This window comes from Brassica oleracea, chromosome C3 (genome assembly GCF_000695525.1).
Source record: "Brassica oleracea var. oleracea cultivar TO1000 chromosome C3, BOL, whole genome shotgun sequence".
NCBI lineage: Eukaryota > Viridiplantae > Streptophyta > Magnoliopsida > Brassicales > Brassicaceae > Brassica > Brassica oleracea.
In genome coordinates this window covers 7,237,060-7,260,086 of record NC_027750.1, presented here as the reverse complement: position 1 = coordinate 7,260,086, position 23,027 = coordinate 7,237,060, and the positions used below count along the sequence as shown (strand labels likewise).

Below are 23,027 nucleotides of genomic sequence, written 5' to 3'. Positions count from 1 at the left end.
CAAATGACTTGAAACCACTTCCATTGGAAAGCTAACTCAATTTCCAGTGTCTCCACAAATTTTGAGCTTCAGAAAAGATCTTTAAGGCTTTCATCCGTGTTCATCTTTCACTCTCTGAAATTCCATGATTCGGGAGCGACCTCGCTGTGTCGCTGCGAGAGGTCGCTCCGGATCCGTTGTCTCCGGGTGATCAATACGCGAGCGACTCTTTCCTGTCGCTCTAGTGAGGTCGCTCCAGACTGGTGATCAGAGCGACTTGGTGGTGTCGCTGGGAGAGGTCGCTCCCATGCCTTGCTCGCCCAATGACCACTCTAAACACTCCTTTTTGAGCTCCAAATGCCTCCAAGTGTTTCCAAGAACTCCATGTGGTACTCCAATACCTGATAAGGACTCATGTATGCAAAATGCAACTTAAACATGGCTAAATCCTAATCTATATGATCAAAATGCACATGGATGAATGGATAAAACAATAGAAATATGCAAGATATCAAATTTATCCAAACTGGTCAACATTTATCCAATCCATCCCACTTCCTCAAGGTCCTAAAGCCGAGAAATTTGCACAAAAGCAAGAATCCGTCAGAAAAGATGTCGAACGGGCTTTTGGAGTATTACAGTCGAGGTTTGCAATTGTTAAAAACCCAGCTCTACAATGGGGCAAGGAAAAGATAGGTAAGATAATGGGAACTTGTGTCATATTGCACAATATGATAGTAGAGAACGAACGACACGGATACGCTCAAATAAATACTTCTGAGTTCGAATCAGAAGAGTCAAGCAGAACTTCAAAGGTGACAAGCAGAGAAAGTATTCAAGCTGGTGATATGTTAGGCATGCGCAGAGAAGTTCGAGATCAAGAGAAGCATGCTCGTTTGAAAGCTGATTTAATGGAAAATATTTGGCAAAAGTTTGGCGAAGAAGATGAATAAGCTTTGTATATTTTTTCAATTTCTCAATTTATGTAATCTACTCTTTTAATGTAGTGAATAAATAGTTTTCACAAATTTAATAATATTTTTAATATTTTATTCATGTATTCTGAATAATTTGAATTTAAAAAATAAAAATAAATATTATTATTTTAGTCTTATGAACTCTTTTTTCAGGTTCACCAATGCAGAAAAAAATAAATACAAGTTCATAACTATTCATGGACCCACAAAAAAATATTAAAAAAATCATGTGAACTCCAAGGGGGTTCACCAATGCTCATATGCTCTTAGGAAGCAAATAGTTCACCAAAGACAGAGACCTGTTGTTACATACGACAAGACAATATTTTGATCTTTATACAATAATCTCTGACTTTTCTTTTTTAGTTTTAAAATCTATATGACTTGTAAAAGATAAAACAAAATACAAAGACCATCGGGAGACATGTTCATGCAACGGAGGTCTCCCACATTTGTCCATTTGCGTACAAGTTCTCGACGTCTACGGCACTGAGTCTTCACTAAATAGAACGTGACATGACTCGTACGTTTTACCAACTTTTCACGTAGCATTATAAGAAGCTCATTAGATTTAAGGGTTTCACCATAGAGTTGAGATAGAGAGTGAATTAAAAGAAAACAAATGGGTAAGAACAATACCACAATCCTCATCATTGCGATGGTTTTAACCACGGCGATGATAATGGAAGAAGCTAAGAGTTATCCTATATGCAACACCGACACAAACGACTTGCAGAAATGTTCTCCAGCTGTAACTGGAAACAGCCCGCCAGCTCCGGGACCCGACTGCTGCGCAGTGGTTAAGTCCGCTGATCTTGAATGTCTCTGCCCGTACCTCTCCCGGTCCGGGATTGACCCTTCAAAAATCAAGTCTGTTCTGGCCAGTTGTGGCGTGGGCAATCCCTCCTGTTTGTCATGGTAAGAACCAAAAGTACCATTAAAAATATTGGAAACTGGTTGAGTAAAGAGAGAAAGTCTTATACGTTTATTATGTTTGTTCTTTCCTTAACACGCAGATTCAAGAACTGAGCTGGACACAGCCGCAGAGTTTGTGTCTCGACTTGAGAAGTCTAAGACCATCATTATCGCTGATGTTTAATGGGTTTCTAAACAAAAAAAACTGATTTATTTAAATCAAAACTAATTAAAAACAAAGTTACCGATCCTTAACTTGGGACTTTTGGGACCGATTACTAATAGGGTTTTTATTCCACGTGTCAACTTTCGACTTCTTCTTCTTCTCAATCTCCTCGTCTCGATCGATCAAACTCAGAGATGGCATCGACTGCGGCGGCGGTTCCGTTCTGGAGAGCGGTGGGGATGACGTATATAACGTACTCAAACATCTGCGCGAATCGTGTAAGGAACTGCCTAAAAGAACCCTTCAAAGCTGAATCCATGAGCAGCGAGAAGGTTCACTTCTCCCTCTCCAGATGGGCCGATGGAAAGCCCCATAAACCAGGTATCTTCTTCTTCACTCCCTTTCCTCAGGATCCTTGACCAATGCTCTTTCTTGTTTGATCGAGATCTAGCTTCTTGTTTGTGTGTTTCTGTGTGATTCTCTCTGTTTCAAGATGGTAAAGATTCCTACTTTAATTAGAACCCATCAAAAACTATGATTCTGTTTCTGTTGATGAAGGGATTGTCACTCTTAAATGTCTTTTGAGCTCACATTTGATGATATTTGTTCTGTCTCATTTTACCAAAAAAAATATTTGTTCTGTCTCTGTAGATTGATTACATGTCTGATCCATCCATTGTTTGGTTTTAATATTTGAGATGAATGTTTGTGTGTCTGAAGCCTAAAAAGCTTATTTCTTTGTTCATTGTCTTTTGGACGAATGTGGTTATGTTTAGTATACAAGTCAAGTTACACGGGCAAACACAATTTTCTAAGGATGCTCTATTTGATTAGTTCTTTGTAATTGTCTTGTGATCCTCCTTCTTTCCCCGTCTATTTGACAATATAAGCATATTACATAATTATTCATACAGGCTCCTGGCATGAATTATTCATTACAGCTTTGGAGTTGTACTCTGGGAGCTTGCCACCGAGAAGATCACATGGGAAACTCTCAACGCTATGCAGGTATCATTTCTTATAGATAGAATCATAGAAGGATGAAAAGAAAGCGTCTCCAGTTGCCGACTGATCCTAAAAATCTCAAACTTGGGCAAATTTTATTTATAAAGTACATAATATGTTCTATCAGCTGAACTCAAAATTGGATCAAACGTGTGTATTTTCAATGTGTAAAATGTGTGTGTATTTTAACAGAACAATGTTTAATTTTCCTTTTTAAGAACCTTTGTTTAAGAATCTACCAATGGAGCATAGAAAGTAGGTGTTTCTTAACTAAAATTTTTAACTTAACATTTATTATTAAAAAGTCATTAAGAAACCCAAATGGGGTTATAGGGTTAATCATGCTCTAATAAGTTATGATTATGTATTTTGGCGTTGTGATTTAAATAAATTGTCCAAGTTTGCACTTATTTTCAGTCGTCCTTTTTAATATAATGTTAAATCAAATTATCTGCGTCCTTTTGAATTTGTTTCAAATAAATCATGTTTAAAGTAAGGTTTGCAATCTGTTTGAATTATTCATGGTATTTCAACAACCATTACTTAATCTGAAGATAACAGATCAATTGACCTACAAATAGTTACAGTCAATTAAATCGTTCTTTTACAAAACTCAGAGGAGTCATTAACTATTAGAGAATCGAACCAACCAATTGCAAGAATAAGAAATAAAAAGCCAACGTTCATTACAAAAGTGTTTGGTCTGGATTGCTACAGCCACGAACGGGTTCATGCACACGGAACGTGACCGTTTATTTTGCTCGTCATTGGATGATGATGTCAAGAGCCATGATGACTCAGTGACCAATACGTCACGTGTGATCATGAATACCATGTGGGACCTGCCAGTATCATTGATCAATCAATCATCCACCGCCATCTTAACCAAGAGAAAACATAGTTCAGAGAGTTTATAGCAACGGGCCAATGGCCGAGTGACTATTATCCATTTTAATCAATTTTTCTAATAATCGGAAGTTTACAGAAAAACAATCAAAATGTATTGAGTTTTAGTTAATTTTTTAGATCATATATTCAGCCAGCATTACACGGATACGGATATGAAATAATTGGTTTTGGACATCCACCAAAACTGTTGAAAGTACAAGTAAAATTCCAGACTTCCAGTTTCATGCACATTACTATACACTAGTGCATGCCTATAGTTTAGCTGATTTTGGAAACAGGTAGGTCGTAGACTCGTAGTAATAACTAACAAGTAGGTGGTAGTAAATGTAGAACGCAATAACTATGCTAAACACACAAAAATGTTTACCAATTACCAAACCTATAAAACAACCAAATATCTTTACTATTTAAGATATCCAAGTAGTTTAACTAAGTTTTTCATGATTTTTTTTTTTTGTTTTGAAAAAACTAATCACGGGAATTTTAACTTTTCAGATAAAAGCATTCACAATCGGTAAAGCTTGTTTCAAACTTTCAAATTTCAATACTCAATAACAAAACTATATATTTAAAGAATTTTCATGAAAATTAAAATAATATAAATTATAAAAGATATTTTAAGCTAAAAAAACATAAATATTCTGTATAATTACATTTGACAAAATTTGGGTTGGAAACCTTATTAGAGATGTTTTACAATAAAACAATCACAATTTCAAAAACCATAACATTAGTAATAATAATTCTTTATTGAATAAATTTTATATGTTTTAAATTAAAATTTACTAGAAAATTAAATTTCAATAGCCAGTAATGTTACTCCCAACATTAAATTATGTGAAGACATACATATAAACAGAGATTTGTGTGTAAGAAACAGGGTTTTTTGTTTTGTTTTGCGTGCTAACTAATTATACATTTATTTAGTGGAATTTTGTGTTTTAAGTGGAAAGCGTGTTAAAAAAAAAAAAGAGTTTCTGTTTTCACATTTAAATAAAGGCAAAATCATAAATCAACGATCATATAAATTACAAGAAGAATTCCACAAACCCCATAAAAGCTCTTTTTCTTCCTCTTTCTCTCTTCTCACTCACTCACACCGAATCTGTCTCAGAGAAGAACGAAGTAGGTGAAAGTCGCCGCCGAGATAACTCAGTTTCACCGATGATCACATCATACATGCAAGATAACCCATCAATGTTTGGGTTTCGAGCTTCCAAGTTCATACTCTCTGTTCTCGTCTTGATCCAGCTTCTCCCTACTCAACTCCTTGCTCAAAGATCCAAATCTCCATGGCAGACACTCACTGGTAAACTCCTTATCTCGATACCTTTCCACTGTGAAGTTGAGAAAACAGAACCAAAGAGACTATTTTTGTTTCAAAGTTTGATCCTTTTTCTTGATTTTCTTTTTTTTTTTTTGTGTGGTAGGAGAGGCTCCTCTCATCATTGCACGTGGTGGGTTTTCTGGGATGTTTCCAGATTCAAGCTTCAATGCTTACAGTTTCGTAGCGTCGACGAGTGCTCCCGACGCTGTCTTGTGGTGTGATGTGCAGCTCACAAAGGATGGAGTTGGGATTTGCTTCCCTTATGTGACCATGTACAATGATTCTAACGTCCGAGATGCTTACCCTAAAAAGAAAAACTCTTACCTTCTTAATGGAGTCCTTACTCAGGACTGGTTCACCGTTGATTTCACCTCCAAGGATCTGAACACTGTCTTCTGTAAGCTTAACCTCAGTTTGCTGTTTCGTCCAGTACTCACTTGCTTGTATTTTTCTTTACAAATCTTTTCAAACTGTGGCAGTGACCCGAGGAGTATTATCACGGTCAAATGCATTTGATAACAACCAAAACGTGATTTCGACGGTTCAAGACGTAGCTACAGAGTTCAAACCTTCGGGGTTTTGGTTGAATGTTCAGGTAATCTTTATGACAGCAAGTTTGTTGTTGTTTTTGTAATGAAATGTCTCAGATCACTCTAACACGATTACTCTTTCAACTCAGCACGACGCTTTCTACACGCAACACAACCTTAGCATGAGCAGCTTTCTGCTATCAGTATCCAAAACTGTGATCATTGACTACCTATCTTCCCCTGAGGTGTCTTTCTTCCGGAACATCGGTGCCCGGTTTGGTAAAACCGGACCAAAGTTTGTGTTCCGGTTTCTAGACAAAGATGACGTTGAGGTGTCAACTAACCAGACGTATGGAGCTCTCATGAGAAACCTAACATTCATCAAGACGTTTGCTTCAGGTGTTCTTGTTCCCAAGTCTTACATATGGCCGGTGAAAGATCAGTACTTGCTTCCCCATACATCGTTTGTCCGAGACGCTCACAAAGCAGGGTTAGAAGTATATGCATCAGGTTTTGCAAATGATTTTGATATTGCATACAACTACAGTTATGATCCGTTAACTGAGTACTTATCATTCATGGATAATGGGGACTTCTCTGTGGATGGTTTTCTATCTGATTTTCCCTTAACCGCATCGTCAGCTGTTGGTAAGTACTCCCTCTGTTTCAATGTAGATGATGTTTTGAGGAGTTTTCTTTGTTTTACAATATAAGATGTTTGCACAAATCTAAGATAAATTTAATTTTATCAAAACTGTGTATCCAATTATATTTTTATTAATTCTATTTGTAATTAAATAAATTAGTTTTAAACTATATTTTATTGATACTTTTGATAAAAAAAAAATAGTTTTTTTAATATCTGTACATTGAGATAAAACATCATGTAATATGAAACAGATAGAGTACATGTCTACTTGCATATCATCTACAAGTGAAACTAATTTTCATTAAACTTTTCTTATTCCTCAGACTGTTTCTCCCATCTTGGAAGTAATGCTTCAACACAAGGTATGTTATTGACTTATTGTTAATGTCATGTCAAAGTAACTAATGGTATTTCATCTTCTATATGGTTCATGATGCAGTGGATTTTCTTGTTATATCGAAAAATGGAGCAAATGGTGACTACCCTGGCAGCACTGACTTGGCCTATACAAAGGCTATCAAAGACGGTGCTGATATCATCGATTGTGCGGTTCAAATGTCATCTGACGGGATCCCTTTTTGCTTAAACTCAACCAATCTTGGAGAGAGCATGAACATTTTCCAAACTCCTTTCAGAAACCGCTCAACAACTGTTCCTGAGTTTAACTCACTTGCTGGACTATACAGCTTTAATTTGGCATGGTCTGAGATTCAGACCTTGACACGTAAGTTTTCCCATATAATTTTCCAAGCCATTTGAGTAAGCTTCTTGTCTTTGTTTCTTACATCATTTCTGTTTGCAGCTGCTATTTCAAACCCCTACAGCAGGAATTTTCACATGTTTAGGAATCCGAGGGAGAGAAGTTCAGGGAAGCTTGTTTCACTCTCCGAGTTCCTGAACTTGGCGAATAACTCCAGCTCACTAGTTGGTGTTTTGATCAACGTTGAGGTAATCACTTTAAACCAATGTTCAAGAAATCATTAGGCTACTAGGCTGATAGTTTTTAGTTTAATTATAAAATTATTTTAATGAATTATAAAAATAAGATGTACAAAAAAAGAAATTAGACAAATTTATGGATTTTCACTAACATTATTTCTCGATGTAGATTGATTTAAACTGATTTGAATCACATAAATCGGATTCTAAGAAAATTGTTTCGCCTATGGCCGATTGACCGCCTAGGCAGATGCCGCCTACAAAGATTTTTAGAACATTGCTTTAAACCAAGACTTCAAATCTAACATAAGCATGAAAGAGATGTTCTTAATGGTTACAAAGGACTATGTTTTGGTTTAATTCAGCATGCAGCGTACCTGAGAGAGAAGCAAGGACTCGACGTCGTTAAAGCAGTTCTAGACACACTCAAAGAATCTGGTTACAGCAACGCGACCAAAAGGGTTATGATTCAGTCGTCTAACAGCTCAGTCTTGGTCGACATCAAGAAACAGAGCCGGTACGAGACAGTGTACCAAGTGGAAGAAACAATCCGCGACATCCAAGACTCTGCTATCCAAGACATCAAGAAGTTCGCTGACGCTGTTGTCGTTGGAAGATATTCGCTCTACCCGGTCAGCGCTAGCTTCATCACCGGTCAGACTAATCTGGTGGAGAGGCTACAGAAGTTTAAGCTTCCAGTTTACGTTGAAACGTTCCGGAACGAGTTTGTCTCTCAGGCGTATGACTTCTTCTCTGATGCGACTGTGGAGATAAACACGCATGTTACTGGAGCTGGTGTCAGTGGAACCATCACTGAGTTCCCTCTCACTGCCGCGAGATACAAAAGTAAGTTGATAACTGAAAGAGTGTCTCAAGTCAAAACTCTGTTGATGTTTGATTGTGTTTATGTTTTTTTTTCTCAGGGAACAGGTGTGTAGCTCGGAAAGACACGCCTGTTTACATGATCCCGGTTCCGCCAGCTGGCTTGTTAGAAATTGTGAGTCCTACTTTTTTACCTCCAGCTGAAGCACCAAACCCGGTTTTCACTGATGCTGATATCACTGAACCACCACTACCTCCGGTCACAGCCAAAGCTCCAACCACCAGCCCTGGACCTTTATCAACAGGTCAAAAAGTTCCTAACGGACAAACCAGAGTCACTCTTTCTTTAATCCTTTCTGCATTCACTACGGTTCTTGCCTCTCTTCTACTTATGTGATCACTATTGACTGAGTCCTCAGAAACTTGTTACCTCCTAACGGTTCTTGAGATTCTTGATTTCTATTGGGGTTTTGGTTTGTTCATATTCTTAGTTATCATGTGGATTTGTTGTGTAGCATAATTCACTGTAGTGTTCTTTAAGACTCTGGTGTGCTTTGTAGTATTTATGAGATTATATCATTGTTAGTATATAAATCTTAGTGTATGTTTTTATAATATGTAAGATTTTAATCTATGGAGATGAGATGAAAATATGAATTGAGTCTTACATTTTATATATTTAAGTTGTTGGAACCAGAAAATATACAAATCAATTTGTAGCTGTAAAATCACATGGCCCATCTTTTGTATATGGAAAGTATTAACTAATACAACTGAAGTCAAAACACATTGGTGACTTGCTTCCCAAGCACCAACACTCGAGAAAACCCTAAATATAAGAATCATTTGCCCAAATGGGTGTTCGCCTTTAAAGTTGTGATCTTTGATGGGTTGTTATATTTTTACTGTCATTATTACAACACGATGCCGCCTTCGGTTGTGCTATGGTGTCTACACTCTCTGCATATTTACTTAGAGATCGAGATCGTTTTAATGGTCGTCAAAGTTGCTGTCTTCGTCATTTTTGGTTGCGACCTCGAGCCACATTCCAACGAACCATACTTAGCCACGTCTCTTCAAGACTTCTGGGGTCGCCGGTGGAACCTCATGGTTCCCGGGATTCTCCGACAGGCTGTTTACACTCCGATACGCCAGGTCTCTAAGCGGAAACTGAACTCAGTGTTGTCTCTGTTTCTAGGGCTCTTGGTCACGTTTGTAGTGTCCGGCGCAGTTCATGAGCTTATGTTGTTCTGTTTAACACGTGAGTTGCCGACAGGAGAAGTTACTATGTTCTTCGTTTTAAATGGAGTTTGTACTGCGGCTGAGGTGGTGGTTAAGAAGAAGTTTGAGCGGCGGCTCTGGAGGATGAGTCCGTTGTTGTCGCGGGTGCTTACGGTGGGGTTTTGTGGTTGTGACTGGTGGTTGGCTGTTTTTCCCTCTACTTATAAGGAAGGGTATGATCGAGAGACTTGCTAACGAGGCCTTGTTTGTCAACGATCTAAACGGACTAATCCGATCAGGCTTTTTGATTGATTTATGTAAAAAAAAAATTAGGCTATGCAATGAAATGTGTAGTGTTTGTTTCATTACAAAATTATTTATAAGTAGATGACTGACTCTCTCATACTTATGCATAGAAATAAGCTTTTACAGAATAATCAAATTCTAATAATTGTTAGATATTCACTTTTCGTTTTTAACTTTTAAGTAATCTTACAATTTATATTTCTGGTAAATAAAAAGTTATATAAAGTATCATTATGTTCTCTTCGTCCTAGCGATCATTCGAACTGGCAAACTGACCATAACATTTTCAGTTGAGCTAATAATTTCTAGTAGTATCACTATGTTCATGCAAAGATATAAATATCTATACGTTTGTTAATAAAGGTTAAGTAGTTTTGATTTATATTATGAAAGATAATACATGAAAGGTGTGATTGCCTATTGATATACATACAACCCTAAATTTACACTATTCTTTATTTGTATTTTATTAAAGTTGCCCTTTTTTTATATCTACAACACTTTTTAGATTCATGTGGTTATAATTGTTGTGTACAGATAAATACCTACAGTCCAACCTAAAAATTAAAAAAAAAAATCTTGAACCAAAGCAAAAAAAAATCACAGCTATATTTTTACAGTAAAATAAAATAAAATCGTAGTTCTTACCAATCAAACCTTAAGTATAATTGTGATCTCATCTTAATCAGATATGTGATTTCATGTATAATAATTTGGATCGGCCCATGTATAGTATTTTGAGTTCCGCATTATATTTTTTAAATTAATTTTTATTTTCAAATTAAGTTAAAATGGAATCATTATTCTTAATTTCATTTAGTTTAGTTCATTTTCTTATATTTTAAAATATTTTTATACAAGTTTTTATAGTTTGAGATTTGTTTTTAGAAAAATATAAAGCCATAATTTCATTAATAGATAATTGTAATATTTTAAATTTAGTCTATGTTATTTTGGATAAAATTATAAAAAGTTTCAGTTTTGAGGGATTGAGAGTTGCATAAGCAAATCAAATCAAAAATATTTCAAAACTTCATCCACGATTCCATAAATTAATTATACCCAAAAATTATGAAGATATATGTATTTTCTCAACTTAAATTGATATTTGGTTTCAAGTATAATATTTAGGATCAGTTCAAGTGTTTATTTTTGGGTATGTTGAATTGCATCTATTATTTCAAATTGAACAACAATTTTCAATTTTATTTTAATAAAATTAAAATTAAATTACAATTTTTTATTTCCATTTAATTCAGTTCATCCTCTTAGAGCATCAGCATTGGTCAGTTTCTTTAAACTGAGTCTCTTATAATATTATATTAATAATTTGATTAAGTAATTAATTTAAAAATGCAAAATAAAATTATGTGAACTAAGAGAATACATGTGTTTCATAGTTTCTAAAATATAGTGGAGAGAGTATCTTCTTTCAGGGAGGATTCTTTCTTTTTGGTGTTCCTCTCTCCTTTTTTTTTTAATTGTTTATTACTTTTTCTATCTAGAGACTCTATCATAAAAGCACCAATGCGGATGCTCTTAGAGTTCTAAATATATTTTATAAATCTTGTAAAATTGTATATTTTTTATTTTAAAAAACTTGGAAACACAAATATAATTTTGGAGTTGCATTAATAAAAAAATATAATATTTTAAAAATACATGCACACATATGAATATTTATAAAAATAACTAAAGCATATTGATTGATTAACGACTTGTTTGGAATTGTGAAGACATTGTATAATTTATATCTATAAAAAGTAGGTAAAATATTATTTTTTGAAAAAAACTTTAGTTGAATAAATATTAGAATTTTATAAATTTAAAACGAAAATATGTTTTACATATAATGAGATTTTTATATTATGTTTTATGAAACTTTCTACCGATCATCATTTTATTTTTCTAATTTTATTTTTGAAAATCAACAAACATCAAATTATTAAAACTTAAAATAAACTTATACATCTAAGGTGAAGAACCCAACTAATACAATGAATACAACTAATTCAATTTGGCTAAATTAGATTGAAAATAGTTGTACTTTAATTTGAATGAATATATGTAACACAATATATCCACAAAATGAATAACTGAATCCGTTGTACAAGAAATTTCTAGGTGAGAACTATGAGCTTTATAGAGGATTAGCAATTAGGAAAATTATTCGATCCTAGACGAGGCCTAAGCATTAACAAATATTGACATGTTTTTATATATACTATATTTATATTAGGTGTCTTAGTTTTTGGATCTAATTATAAAATTATTTTGATGAACTATAAAAGCTATATATGCAAAATATTAGACAAATTTATGGATTTGGACTAACACTATTGCTAGATTAAACAAATTTAGACTCATTTAGATGTATTTAAACCAATTCTAACCGATTTAAATTGGTCTAAACCGATTTCAATCACATAAATCAGATTTTTAAAAAATATTTTATAGAATTTATATATATGCATGAGGTTTCAAATGATTATCATTGTTATATTCATTTGTATAACTTTAAATCAATCAAAAATTTAGTTTATTTTTTACTATTTGATTTTCAAAACAGCATATAAAAAATTATAGATAATCTTACTAAAATATATTTACAAATCTAAGACTGAAATCAAATTAAATGTAAATAACATAATTAATCAAAATTTAAATCTACAGAGCACAGATATTATGGTTCAATCAGAAAATAGATATTTCAAGTATATATTCAAATAATAACCAAACAAGCGAGATATTATGTATACCAATCATAAATCTGTTTAAAATAACATAATATTGTTTAAAATAAAATAAATTACCGTTATATTACAAAATAATTATAAATTATAAAAAGTACTAATAAAGCATTAAAAATATATTTACTTTGTAAATTTTTATATTCATGCATAAGCATGGAAAATCACCTAGTTATTTATTAAGGATGATAAAACCTTAACTAGTTTAACTTCTAACATAATAGTTCGAAGCCAAAAAAATCACTTGGCAATTAACGAAGTTATATTCATAAAAATCTTCATTAAACTTTGAAAACAGCTTTTAGATGAAAAGATGAATGTATATTTGAATTTTTCTGAATTTTCTTTTCAAATATAGATATATATAGATATATATATATATATATATATATTATTTTTAATAAATATTTTAGTTAGTCTTTTGAAAGATTTTCACTCAATTATAGAGACCTCTTAATTCGAACAAATCCACAATTCACATAATGGATCCAACAATGTAAACAATAGCCCATATGAAACAAATTAAGTTTTTGTTAAGTTTCCTTTTGCACCACGACTTTGGCGTGGGGGATAGGTTAATTAGTAGGTGTTTTCTTTAGGGTTTACAAGTCTTATAAATAGGATTGCTCGACTGACAACCTCTTGAACTCCTGTTGAGCTCAAGATCTTCAACGACAAGAAGATTGAAATCCTGTTGAGAGAAATGGAGTTGAAGCTGTACAACACGTACACGCAGCAGAAGGAAGTTTTCAGACCGATCAATCCCGGGAAAGTCGGATTGTACGTCTGTGGAATCACAGCTTACGATTTCAGCCACATCGGCCATGCTCGCGCTGCCGTTCCCTTCGACGTTCTCTACAGGTATCTTCTTAGTTAGGGTTTTTAAATTGAACTGAATCTGTTAGCAGAGCCGAACCTGTACATAGTGTTACGAAACGTTGGGATGGGGCCCCCACTCTATGGGGCCCCCACTTCTAAATTTTTTCTATATGTACATGTATGTATATTTATATAACTAATGTGATGTATACAACGTTGATAACAGAAGTTTAGTTGTGGAGATGTCAATGAAATATTAGGTGGGCCATGGGTAGTTATCGTTTTAGTGATAATAAATCATTTTCTTTTCTCTTTTTTCTCCTGGACCAAACGTACTCAGGTAACATTTCACTAAAAAAGTTAAAAAAACTGAAAAAATTCTTGGTTTTTAGGTAGAATTCAAAATTGTAATTGATTTTAACATATATTTTGTTGCGCACTCATCATAATCTCAACGGATTTAATTGTTTCTAATTTGAAAATTTTGATAGTCAAATTTTATAATATAAAAAATAAATTACAATCTATACATATCAAAAAAAAAAAAATTTTGAATAGGGCCCCCAATTTTACAGGTCCGGCTCTGTCTGTTAGGTTGATGATTTTGGGTATATCCGACCGATCTCAAGAAAGCATCAAAGAGTGTTGTTTGGTTATGCAGATTCTTGATGTATATGGGTTATGAAGTTACTTACGTCAGAAATTTCACAGATGTTGATAACAAGGTATTGTTATTTTGTTCTTTTCTTGTTCTAATCTGACACATGATCATGAACATTTACATGACAAGAAAATGTTATTTGTCTTTATGCGTGTTTTTACTCCATTCAATGAACTTTTGTCTGTGTGTCTGTAATGAACGTTGGTCTAATTAACAATCTCCGCAGATAATCGAACGTGCTAAGAAGAATGGAGAGAAACCGTTAGAGTTGAGTAATCGCTTTTGCCACGAGTATTTGGCTGATATGGGTGCTCTTCAGTGCCTCCTTCCCACCGACCAGCCTCGTGTCAGCGACCATATGGATCACATTATTAATATGATTCAAAAGGTAGGCTCACATTTGTGTACGATGATGATCCATATGTTGATGTGTATGATGATGATGATGATCCATATGATTAATCAATCTCCTGGTTACAGATCATTGAGAATGGTTGCGGGTATGCTGTGGAAGGGGGCGATGTGTTCTTCTCTGTCGACAAATCACAAAACTATGGTAAGTTGTCTGGTCAGCTGCTGGAACATACACGGGCTGGTGAGCGAGTTGCGGTTGATTCGAGGAAGCGTAACCCTGCTGATTTTGCCTTATGGAAGGTTGGAGTGATTCAAAAAATCGTTTTTTAACTTTCCATCTATGAGTCAGCAAAATTGATGATTGATGATGAAGTGTAAATTTTTTTTCTTTTGCTAAATTTTGTGTGTAATATTGTTGTAGGCTGTAAACCTGATGAGCCGAGCTGGGAGAGCCCATGGGGTCCAGGAAGACCGGGATGGCACATCGAGTGCAGTGCCATGAGTGCTCACTATCTATCCCCGAGATTTGACATTCATGGTGGTGGTGCTGATTTGATATTCCCACACCATGAAAATGAGCTTGCTCAGACATGTGCTGCATGTGGTGAGCATGGTGGTGTTAATTACTGGCTGCATAATGGCCATCTCACTATCAATAACGAGAAGATGTCAAAATCAAAGGGCGACTTCAAACCAATCAGAGAAGTATGTTTCATCATATTTGTTCCAATCATTATAACATGAATGGTTTTTTTTTATATATTTATTTTGTTACAATCTGTGTAGGTGACAGAACGTTACCATCCATTGGCTCTGAGGCACTTTTTGATAAGTGTACACTACCGGTCTCCTCTGAGCTACTCAGCGTCAAAGCTAGACAGTTCCTCAGAACTTTTGTATTATGTTTATCAGGTGCAGTTTTGAAGCTACTCAACAGTTTTTATTAGCCGTGATTTTTTTATTCAGTTCTTTCTCTAAAACCTGTTATCTTTGTTTTACTAGACATTGCAAGATCTTGATGACGCTCTCTTGCCATATCGAGAGGCAATGTCTGAAGACGGTGGAAAAGCTGAACTGACTTCAGAAGCCAAAGACATCATTACCAATCTCAAAAGAGCGTTTGATGCAAAGATGTCAGACGATTTGAATACTGCCCATATACTAACGGGTTATTACCAAGTTGCATTGAAATTCATCAACGATTCCATCGGCAAGCTCGAGAAAATGCAGGAGAAAGAGAGGATGTCACTGCTTGTGTCACTAGTTGAGATTGAGAGAGGAGCCAGGAAAGTTCTCGAAGTGCTTGGTTTGCTCACTACCCTGAGCTATGCCGAGATTCTGAAAGAGATGAATCAAAAAACACTCACAAGAGCAGGATTGAGCGAACAAGACCTTTCACAAATAATACAAGAAAGGATAATGGCGCGGAAGAAGAAAGAGTTTGGGAAAAGTGATGTGATTAGAGCACAACTGGCAGCTAAAGGAATAGCTTTAATGGATGTTGTCGGCAAAGAAACTGTGTGGAGGCCATGCTTACCTTCTCAGGCTACTAATTGCAGCGACTAAGCAAAAGAACAATTTTTCATCTCTCCACATTCTTCTTCTTTAGCTTTTTTTTTTTTTTTTTGAGCAACTCTTCTTCTTTAGCTCTTGTTTAATATTCTCTTTTTTTTTGGACAAATTTAATATTCTATCTTTATTACTCTTTGTTTGCATCTGAATTTTCACAATGACAATTGTATATCAATTGTAACTGTATATGTTACTTTGGATATTTGGTCTAGCGCCGAACATGATTTTTAGATTGTTCACAAATGACAAGTATATTATCTATGTGATTTCGGTTTTCCGAAACTGAACCAAATTTTTGAATTTCGGTTAACGAAAAAAACTAAAAATAATTCAGAGATTAACCGACAACTCTTTTGGTTTGGTTCGGTTATCGGTTGAAACCGAGATTAACCGAAATCTGTTTTTTTTTTTAAATTGAAAATACGGTTTAAATCGGGTATTTTCGATTGAATTCGGTTCTATTAGTTAAGTTTAATTGATTATGGTTAACATCGGTCCAATTTCAACATAAATCGGTTTAGTTTTGGTATAATAATTCGGACAGAAAATAGGCTTAAACACGTTTTTGTGAACGGGAAAAAAGGAAACAGACTGATTACATCTGAATCACGACGGATTACTCCAGATCCTCCGATGAAGCTTCCGCGAACAACGACGACGACGGGAGAGTTATTCTGGGGATACTTCTTCGTGACAATTGGTTCCGTCTCCTTCTTCGGATTCGTCTTCGCAGTCATCGCTTCAACTTTGTTTCCCCTCTCTCAAAATCCGTTAAACCAAGGTCTGAAGAATGATAGGTACTACTACTGCTTCTTGGTCCCCTTGACTATACCTGTTATAACGGTCGCCGTCTACTTTCATTGGCTAAGCATGAAGCTCTTCAAGCACGCCTGATATACATCCCATTAGGATTTGTGATTTTTAATTTCACTCTCTCGCCTGATATATGCATTCTTCTACAGTGTTTTGATGTATTCAGATGAAATTAGATTGTTCAATTTCTTGGGTGATTACTACAAAATTAGGGCTTGTGCAATCCATTTGATGATAAATATGCAAGAGGGAACGTTTTGAATTAAATGTCGTTAACTCAACCAGAAAACAAAAGCTTAGAACGTGATTATTGGGGGGGGGGTGTTTAGGCCGCTAAGAACCTCACCCTAAGAACTACTTAAGGTTTCGGGCTCGGATTTAAGCTTAAAACCTCATTTTATTCAAAAAAAACAAAGAATGAGGTTCTGGAATAAACGCCTTCTACTGGCTAAGATTATGAAGTAGCATAAAATTACAGTTTGGATCCAGTGGCTGTGTACTCGCCATTGTGTTGACGATGTTGAAACTCTCCCTAGACATTACATCATGTGATGAATGCTTTGACTTGATTGCTGGCTTTATCGAGCACGGAGATTGTACAATCTTGATGATGAGGTGAACACCGAACTATCCATGATCTGTTCTGGAATCTTGTAATCAGGATCTCTGAGACTGTCACCGTCATCAATTATATCTGTGTCAATCCATGTATTCCAATCAACCTCGCTCTCACTATCTTCATCCCACGAGAGATCTCTCTTGCTTTGCATGCTGTTAACCTTATCTACTAGTCTTAAGAGTATATCGTGGTTTAGTACTTCATAATCCCTGCGTTTTCAGTCAGTTAGTATAAAGATCAGCTTCTATGTTTCTGGTTTGTTTCAAAAAGAGCATTTGAGACTTACCTGTATGTAAAAGCAGCATGAAGAAGCTGAGCTGAAGCAAGAGCAGCGAAGATAGACCTGAGAACGTTTATAATCCATGCTCTATGTTCTGCATCATTCACGTAACGCAAACTTGCCACTTCTAATGCTAAGGTAACACACAAACCTGCATCAGCGAAATGAAAAAAGTTATGTTAATTACCTAATGTGTTAATAACTTTATAAGAGAGATGAAGTATGATACTTACCAATGTAAAGCCTTGGCCGTATGATGTAAGTCTGTTTTGTACTCGTAAACATATAGATAACAAAGATCGACAAGAAGTAGATAAAGAAAGCTTTGATCACCCTAGACTCAACAAGCATCGCATTGTGCAAAGCAAACAGCTTATCCAAAGCCACAAACATGCTCGCCTGCTTCGCCTCAAACGCTTCCTGAGCTGCAAGCATCGATTTCGAATTCTCAAACAAGTGATCATGAACCTGTTGAAGCTCTTCTTGCCGCTTCGCAAGATCTTCCTGTTGCTCTTGGCTAAACTCCACAAAACGCTGCAGTGTACTCCTACTCTCTTGCAACGCCTCGCTCTGAAACTGGTTAAGAGACTGTATACTCTCGATGGCTACGGATTGACCGTCTAAAAGCTTCTGCTGTTTATCCAACGTGGTGTTCGTGATAGTCCCAATGGCACTGGTTTGATTCTCCAGAGCAGACATTTTGGACGTCATTTTCTCTCCAAGAACGTTTATCTCACCACCTATTTGTTTTGTGTCGTTCTTTAACTTGTCAACACCTTCTTTGACGTCAGTAACAGTATCGTTAAACATCTCCATTCCAATCTTCATGGCTTCTCCCATCTTCTCTTGACCTTTCCTCAACTCTAACTGTGACTCTGTGATTCCCTTTTGTTCTTGATAGATATCTTTGGTTTGCTGAGACAAGCCACTCACTTGAGTTCCTATTGCCGTTGTGGTATGAGCCACGTTCTTAACCACAACATCTACTGACCCTAAAGATTCATGAATCTTGCTAGAACTCTGCAGTAAATCATCTGATTTACTCTCCAAGATATCAAGTTTTTCTTCTGTTCTTTGAGCTGTTCTCTTTAAATCATTCACAAGCCTCTCTATCTCATTCTTCAATGCATGACTCCTACCACACACAAAAGTTAAATTCAGAATCCATTACACAAGCTCGAAAAAGACAAAACTGAAAAACCTTACTGTAACTGTTGACAGATGGTGTTGGTTTCAAGCATAAACTCAAGATAGATCTTGTGCTCATGATCATCTAACTTCTTGAGGCAACTTATCATTGTTGATCTATCATTGCACGCGGGGAACTCCGGTCTTCCTGATTCCTTCTGGAAGCAATCGCTCAGATGCCAAGCAAATCTCTTCCTCTGTTCTTCTGTAGCAACCATGTCCTTGCAGCCAGAGATAAGGTAACTATATGCAGTTTGCCAGCAGCTGCTTGGACCTACAAGCTGGTTTTTAGCGTTTTCAAGGACTTGGACCGCCTTCTGATCGTTGAAAACTTCTATGGAGAACTCGGGGTTGGATTTGATGGGCCGTGAGAAGGAAGAGTCTGTGTTTTGTTCAGAAGAAGAGAACCATCCCCAGCTGTGGGATAATATTGAAGAATCTAAAAGTATAATGAATAACAGAAGAAATTTTCTGTTAAAAAGATCCATTTTTAAAAGGTTTTTCTTTCTCCTTTGTGTTGAATCCTCTTCTTCTCCGGTAGATGTGTGATTGATTTACCCTACAACCAAAAAATATCAGATTGTTACGTTCTGAAAATTGTATATAGATAATATGCAAAACTTAGAGCGCAAGCAGAAGAAACCCCATGTAGGTTTTTTTTTTTTTTCTTTTTTTCGTGAAACCGTCATTAATGAAGTTAACAAATAAAGAGGATTATTAACAAATAATTTGCAGATTAAAAAGGATATAAATCAAACTCATTAAATATTTCCTTTCCTCTTCCAGGGTTTAGAGAAACGTCTTTGGCCATGTTCGTTTCGCTGCTTCCACTTTCTATATCGTTTTTTAGGCTAATACATGCATTTTAAGTAGTGTCGATGACGTTAAAACACACATAGGAAACACTACTATCAATTCTTTTGTCAATCGAACAAGAAAATTACATACACGAAGAGGTTGGAATACAGACAATGCTGGGAGATAAAAAAAAACTATCTAAAAATAGTTATGTAATACTTTGAATCAGAGACAAGTCTCTACGTTTATGTTTTACAGAGTGGCAAAACAGATCAAGTACAAAAATAAACACGGACTACAATTTTATTTCTCAGGTATACTTCCCATTTCATTTCAAAAGTATATATAGTTGTTCACAACCATTAGATGAATCTAAACATACAAATTGATTAAGGATTAGACGAAGTAGTAATACAAGTAAAAGCAACACTTACCGAACAGAGAGATTGAAGACTTCTGAGCCGGCGTTTTGGAGAAAGTGTGTGATCTTCAAGAGGGTTGAGACAAGAATTTAAAAAAAGTAACTGAACGTGTTTGACAAAAAAAGAGAAGGAAACGATTCGCGAAACGTCTGGTTTACTCCGGTTTAAATTGATTTCCGATATCAAATTAAATTTAATCCGGTTCGGTTTATTTCGGTCTGGTTCAGTAAAACAATCAAAGAAAAAGCGAAGAGAGTCCGTGGAACTTTCTGTCACCTTGACTAAATCGGCACTTTTCCAAAAATCCCGAGATTCTTCTTCTTCCTCACCACCTCTGTCACCTTAACGAACTTCCCGGCGAAAATTCCGATGAATATCTCCACTAAATCTGTCACCGGCGTTTGATTTTGACTTCAGGATCGAGAGAGAAAGCCAATGAAAATCTAAAAATAGAAAGTCCAGTTCAATCAATTCTCGAAAAGCGCAAATCAAGGAAACGAGAGAGATGATAATGAGTAAGCGAAATCCACGGATCCTGAAGATAATCCTGTACATGCTACTCCTCAACTCTCTCTTCCTCTGCATCTACTTCGCTTTCCACTCTTCTTCCTCCTCTCCCGAGCCGCCACTGCATCCTCACCTCCCTTCGCGCTTCCACGTCTCCGTCGTCAACAACCAATCCTCGATCCAGAAGCCGTGGCCGATCCTACCTTCCTACCTCCCCTGGACGCCGCCGCAGAGCGATCTCCCCGCCCGCTCCTGCGAAGGCTACTTCGGGAACGGATTCACCAAGAGAGTTGACTTCCTCAAACCGACGACGGCGGCGGTTTCCGAAGGTAGCTGGTTCCGATGCTTCTACAGCGAGACGCTGGAGAGCTCGATTTGCGAGGGGAGGAATCTGAGGATGGTTCCGGATCGGATCGCGATGTCGAAGGGAGGCGAGAAGCTGGAGGAAGTCATGGGGAGGAATGAGGAGGTTGAGCTTCCGGAGTTTCGCGAAGGCGCGTTTGAGGTGGCCGAAGAGGTTTCGTTCAAGAGAAACCGCCGCATTGGTGGAGGTGGCGGCGGTGTTTCGCGGCGGTTGGTGAGTGATGAGATGTTGAATGAGTATATTCAAGAAGGTGGCATTGGTAGGCATACAATGAGGGGTTTGGTTGGTTCGATTCGTGCTGTTACCACTGATGATTTCGTTTGTGAAGAGGTTCGTTAATTGATCTGAGTGATTACATATCAACCTAGATAGTCAATAGATATGCATAATTAGAAAAAATTTATCTTGGAGCAAAAACAGTTTTGGAAGATCAAATCCAATTCAAGATATACATTAATGAATCATTGACATTGTAATCTTTTATTAGATTCTTGAAACATTTGTAATGTTCTTGTTGATTGATGTTTTGGTTTTGCTTGGCTCTAGTGGGTGGAGGAACCAACTCTGCTCGTCACTCGGTTCGAGTATGCGAATATGTTCCATACCGTTACAGATTGGTACAGCGCTTACGTTTCCTCTAGAGTCACCGGTTTGCCTAATCGTCCACACGTTGTTTTCATCGATGGACATTGCACGGTACGCTCCTCTTCTTGGTAGTTAGATGAATCTAGCAGGAGTTTCATGTTCCATGTTGTGAACCTTTTTTGTGCAGACGCAGCTAGAAGAAACATGGAACGCTTTGTTTTCAGGAATCAGATACGCAAAGAACTTCACCAAACCGGTTTGTTTTCGCCACGCCGTTCTCTCACCGTTGGGATACGAGACCGCTCTATTCAAGGGCTTGTCCGGAGAGATTGACTGCAACGGAGAATCAGCTCACAACCTCTGGCAAAGCCCTGACAACAAAAAAACCGCGAGGCTCTCGGAGTTTGGCGAAATGATCAGATCATCTTTCGGGTTCCCTGTGAATAGACACCGGTCAACAGAAAAACCGCTGTCGTCCTCATCATCATCCCCTGTCCACAACGTTCTCTTTGTCCGCCGTGAAGATTACTTAGCACACCCTCGTCACGGAGGTAAAGTCCAGTCTCGTCTCATCAACGAGGAAGAAGTGTTCGAGTCATTGCGCCAGTGGGTTGCTTCTGGCTCTACGGGTCTGACGAAATGCGGGATTAACCTTGTGAATGGGTTGTTTGCGCACATGTCGATGAAAGATCAAGTCAAAGCCATCCAAGACGCGTCAGTGATTATAGGAGCTCACGGAGCGGGACTGACACACATTGTGTCTGCGACACCAAACACAACGATCTTTGAGATCATAAGCGTAGAGTTTCGGAGGCCGCATTTCGAGCTTATAGCTAAGTGGAAAGGTTTAGAGTATCATCCGATGCATCTGGCTAATTCACGGGCGGATCCAACGGCTGTGACTGAGAAGCTCAAAGAGATAATGAAAAATCTTGGCTGCTGACAAAAATTCTCCGGTGGCCCGTGAGTTCGAACCTTAGTGGTCACGGAATGTTTCTGTATTGTTATCTTTTCTTGATTTTTAGGTGGGTTAACGATGTCAAGTGTTGTAGATTTGCGTTTGCTCTTTGTACCAAACATGCTTTTTGACCCGTGTGTTGGAGCCTTACCAACCACGGTATAATTATTATACAGTCTTACTTTTCTCTTAGATTTTCCAGTACGTTATTTATTAGATGTGAAACTGCTGAGAGTGGATATTCTCTGTATGTTTTACTTGTTACGTACGTGGCACGGAACAACCAAATCAATTAAGGTTTTATCTTTTTCTGTAACCATAAAATTTAAAATTACTTGTTCATCTTTGCTTTGCTGCTTCTTGTATGTTTTCAAATTGCATTTACTGTAGTGGCTGAAGTTTGAGATGGCCTTTTTGTGCATATATCTCAGGTATTTGTTGATAATAACTTGAATGTAGCTGAAGATTTATTGCGGAGCAAAAGGATGAATTCAGAGTAAGTGTTTGAGTTGTAACTCAACTTGTCAGTTCATGAGAGTACAGGAGTACAAATAAAGATATTGTGAACAGAAGAGAGAGGAAAAAAACTGAT

The 23,027-nt window shown here is 36.5% G+C and overlaps 5 protein-coding genes and 1 pseudogene across 6 annotated transcripts; 5 read left to right on the top strand and 1 right to left on the bottom strand.

Annotated features, from left to right (window-relative positions):
- Positions 1 to 1,497: 1,497 nt before the first annotated feature.
- LOC106328657 (putative lipid-transfer protein DIR1) lies at positions 1,498 to 3,538 on the top strand. The gene is made up of 3 exons (XM_013767143.1): positions 1,498 to 1,874; positions 1,973 to 2,025; positions 3,388 to 3,538. Coding segments are annotated over exons 1-2 (297 nt in total). The 5' UTR covers positions 1,498 to 1,578; the 3' UTR covers positions 1,974 to 2,025; positions 3,388 to 3,538.
- On the top strand, positions 2,037 to 8,817 carry LOC106328656 (glycerophosphodiester phosphodiesterase GDPDL4-like). Of its 2 annotated transcripts, none has more exons than XM_013767141.1 (11): positions 2,037 to 2,418; positions 2,979 to 3,045; positions 5,066 to 5,260; positions 5,382 to 5,675; positions 5,758 to 5,873; positions 5,958 to 6,456; positions 6,781 to 6,819; positions 6,897 to 7,181; positions 7,260 to 7,405; positions 7,762 to 8,242; positions 8,320 to 8,817. In XM_013767141.1, exons 1-11 carry the CDS (start codon positions 2,398 to 2,400, stop codon positions 8,613 to 8,615), a joined length of 2,439 nt encoding a protein of 812 aa, XP_013622595.1. In that variant the 5' UTR covers positions 2,037 to 2,397; the 3' UTR covers positions 8,616 to 8,817. The 2 variants fall into 2 exon arrangements, with proteins under 2 accessions (XP_013622595.1, XP_013622594.1); XM_013767140.1 differs by having other exon boundaries at positions 2,952 to 3,045.
- Positions 8,818 to 8,950: 133 nt separating this feature from the next.
- On the top strand, positions 8,951 to 10,442 carry LOC106329776 (annotated as a pseudogene).
- A 2,756-nt stretch (positions 10,443 to 13,198) lies between these two features.
- On the top strand, positions 13,199 to 15,932 carry LOC106329775 (cysteine--tRNA ligase 2, cytoplasmic-like). Its single transcript, XM_013768418.1, has 7 exons — positions 13,199 to 13,356; positions 13,976 to 14,039; positions 14,202 to 14,363; positions 14,456 to 14,645; positions 14,751 to 15,034; positions 15,116 to 15,241; positions 15,332 to 15,932. Exons 1-7 carry the CDS (start codon positions 13,199 to 13,201, stop codon positions 15,893 to 15,895), a joined length of 1,548 nt encoding a protein of 515 aa, XP_013623872.1. The 3' UTR covers positions 15,896 to 15,932.
- Positions 15,933 to 17,038: 1,106 nt separating this feature from the next.
- On the bottom strand, positions 17,039 to 20,109 carry LOC106332303 (protein GAMETE EXPRESSED 1-like). Its single transcript, XM_013770771.1, has 5 exons — positions 20,034 to 20,109; positions 18,820 to 19,360; positions 17,847 to 18,748; positions 17,620 to 17,764; positions 17,039 to 17,542 (listed from the first exon to the last, which is right to left on the bottom strand). The coding sequence occupies exons 2-5, from the start codon at positions 19,287 to 19,289 to the stop codon at positions 17,293 to 17,295; spliced, it is 1,767 nt and encodes a 588-aa protein (XP_013626225.1). The 5' UTR covers positions 19,290 to 19,360; positions 20,034 to 20,109; the 3' UTR covers positions 17,039 to 17,292.
- A 192-nt stretch (positions 20,110 to 20,301) lies between these two features.
- Positions 20,302 to 22,629, top strand: LOC106328005 (beta-(1,2)-xylosyltransferase-like). Its single transcript, XM_013766353.1, has 3 exons — positions 20,302 to 21,222; positions 21,439 to 21,588; positions 21,665 to 22,629. The coding sequence occupies exons 1-3, from the start codon at positions 20,527 to 20,529 to the stop codon at positions 22,418 to 22,420; spliced, it is 1,602 nt and encodes a 533-aa protein (XP_013621807.1). The 5' UTR covers positions 20,302 to 20,526; the 3' UTR covers positions 22,421 to 22,629.
- Positions 22,630 to 23,027: the final 398 nt, after the last annotated feature.

Bases quoted from the DNA above. Each gene is read 5' to 3' on its own strand.
- LOC106328656 (XM_013767140.1), top strand. From the start codon at position 2,398: ATGGAAAGCCCCATAAACCAG. The intron at 3,046-5,065 runs GTATCATTTCTT...AATCTGTCTCAG, and splicing joins AAACTCTCAACGCTATGCAG to AGAAGAACGAAGTAGGTGAA. The intron at 7,406-7,761 runs GTAATCACTTTA...GGTTTAATTCAG, and splicing joins GTGTTTTGATCAACGTTGAG to CATGCAGCGTACCTGAGAGA.
- LOC106329775 (XM_013768418.1), top strand. From the start codon at position 13,199: ATGGAGTTGAAGCTGTACAACACGTACACGCAGCAGAAGGAAGTTTTC. The intron at 14,646-14,750 runs AAATCGTTTTTT...ATATTGTTGTAG, and splicing joins GAAGGTTGGAGTGATTCAAA to GCTGTAAACCTGATGAGCCG. The intron at 15,035-15,115 runs GTATGTTTCATC...CAATCTGTGTAG, and splicing joins ACTTCAAACCAATCAGAGAA to GTGACAGAACGTTACCATCC.
- LOC106328657 (XM_013767143.1), top strand. From the start codon at position 1,579: ATGGGTAAGAACAATACCACAATCCTCATCATTGCGATGGTTTTAACC.
- LOC106328005 (XM_013766353.1), top strand. From the start codon at position 20,527: ATGATAATGAGTAAGCGAAATCCACGGATCCTGAAGATAATCCTGTAC. The intron at 21,223-21,438 runs GTTCGTTAATTG...GCTTGGCTCTAG, and splicing joins ATGATTTCGTTTGTGAAGAG to TGGGTGGAGGAACCAACTCT. The intron at 21,589-21,664 runs GTACGCTCCTCT...TTTTTTGTGCAG, and splicing joins TCATCGATGGACATTGCACG to ACGCAGCTAGAAGAAACATG.
- LOC106332303 (XM_013770771.1), bottom strand. From the start codon at position 19,289: ATGGATCTTTTTAACAGAAAATTTCTTCTGTTATTCATTATACTTTTA. The intron at 18,749-18,819 runs GTAAGGTTTTTC...TGTGTGTGGTAG, and splicing joins ACCATCTGTCAACAGTTACA to GAGTCATGCATTGAAGAATG. The intron at 17,765-17,846 runs GTAAGTATCATA...TCGCTGATGCAG, and splicing joins ACGGCCAAGGCTTTACATTG to GTTTGTGTGTTACCTTAGCA.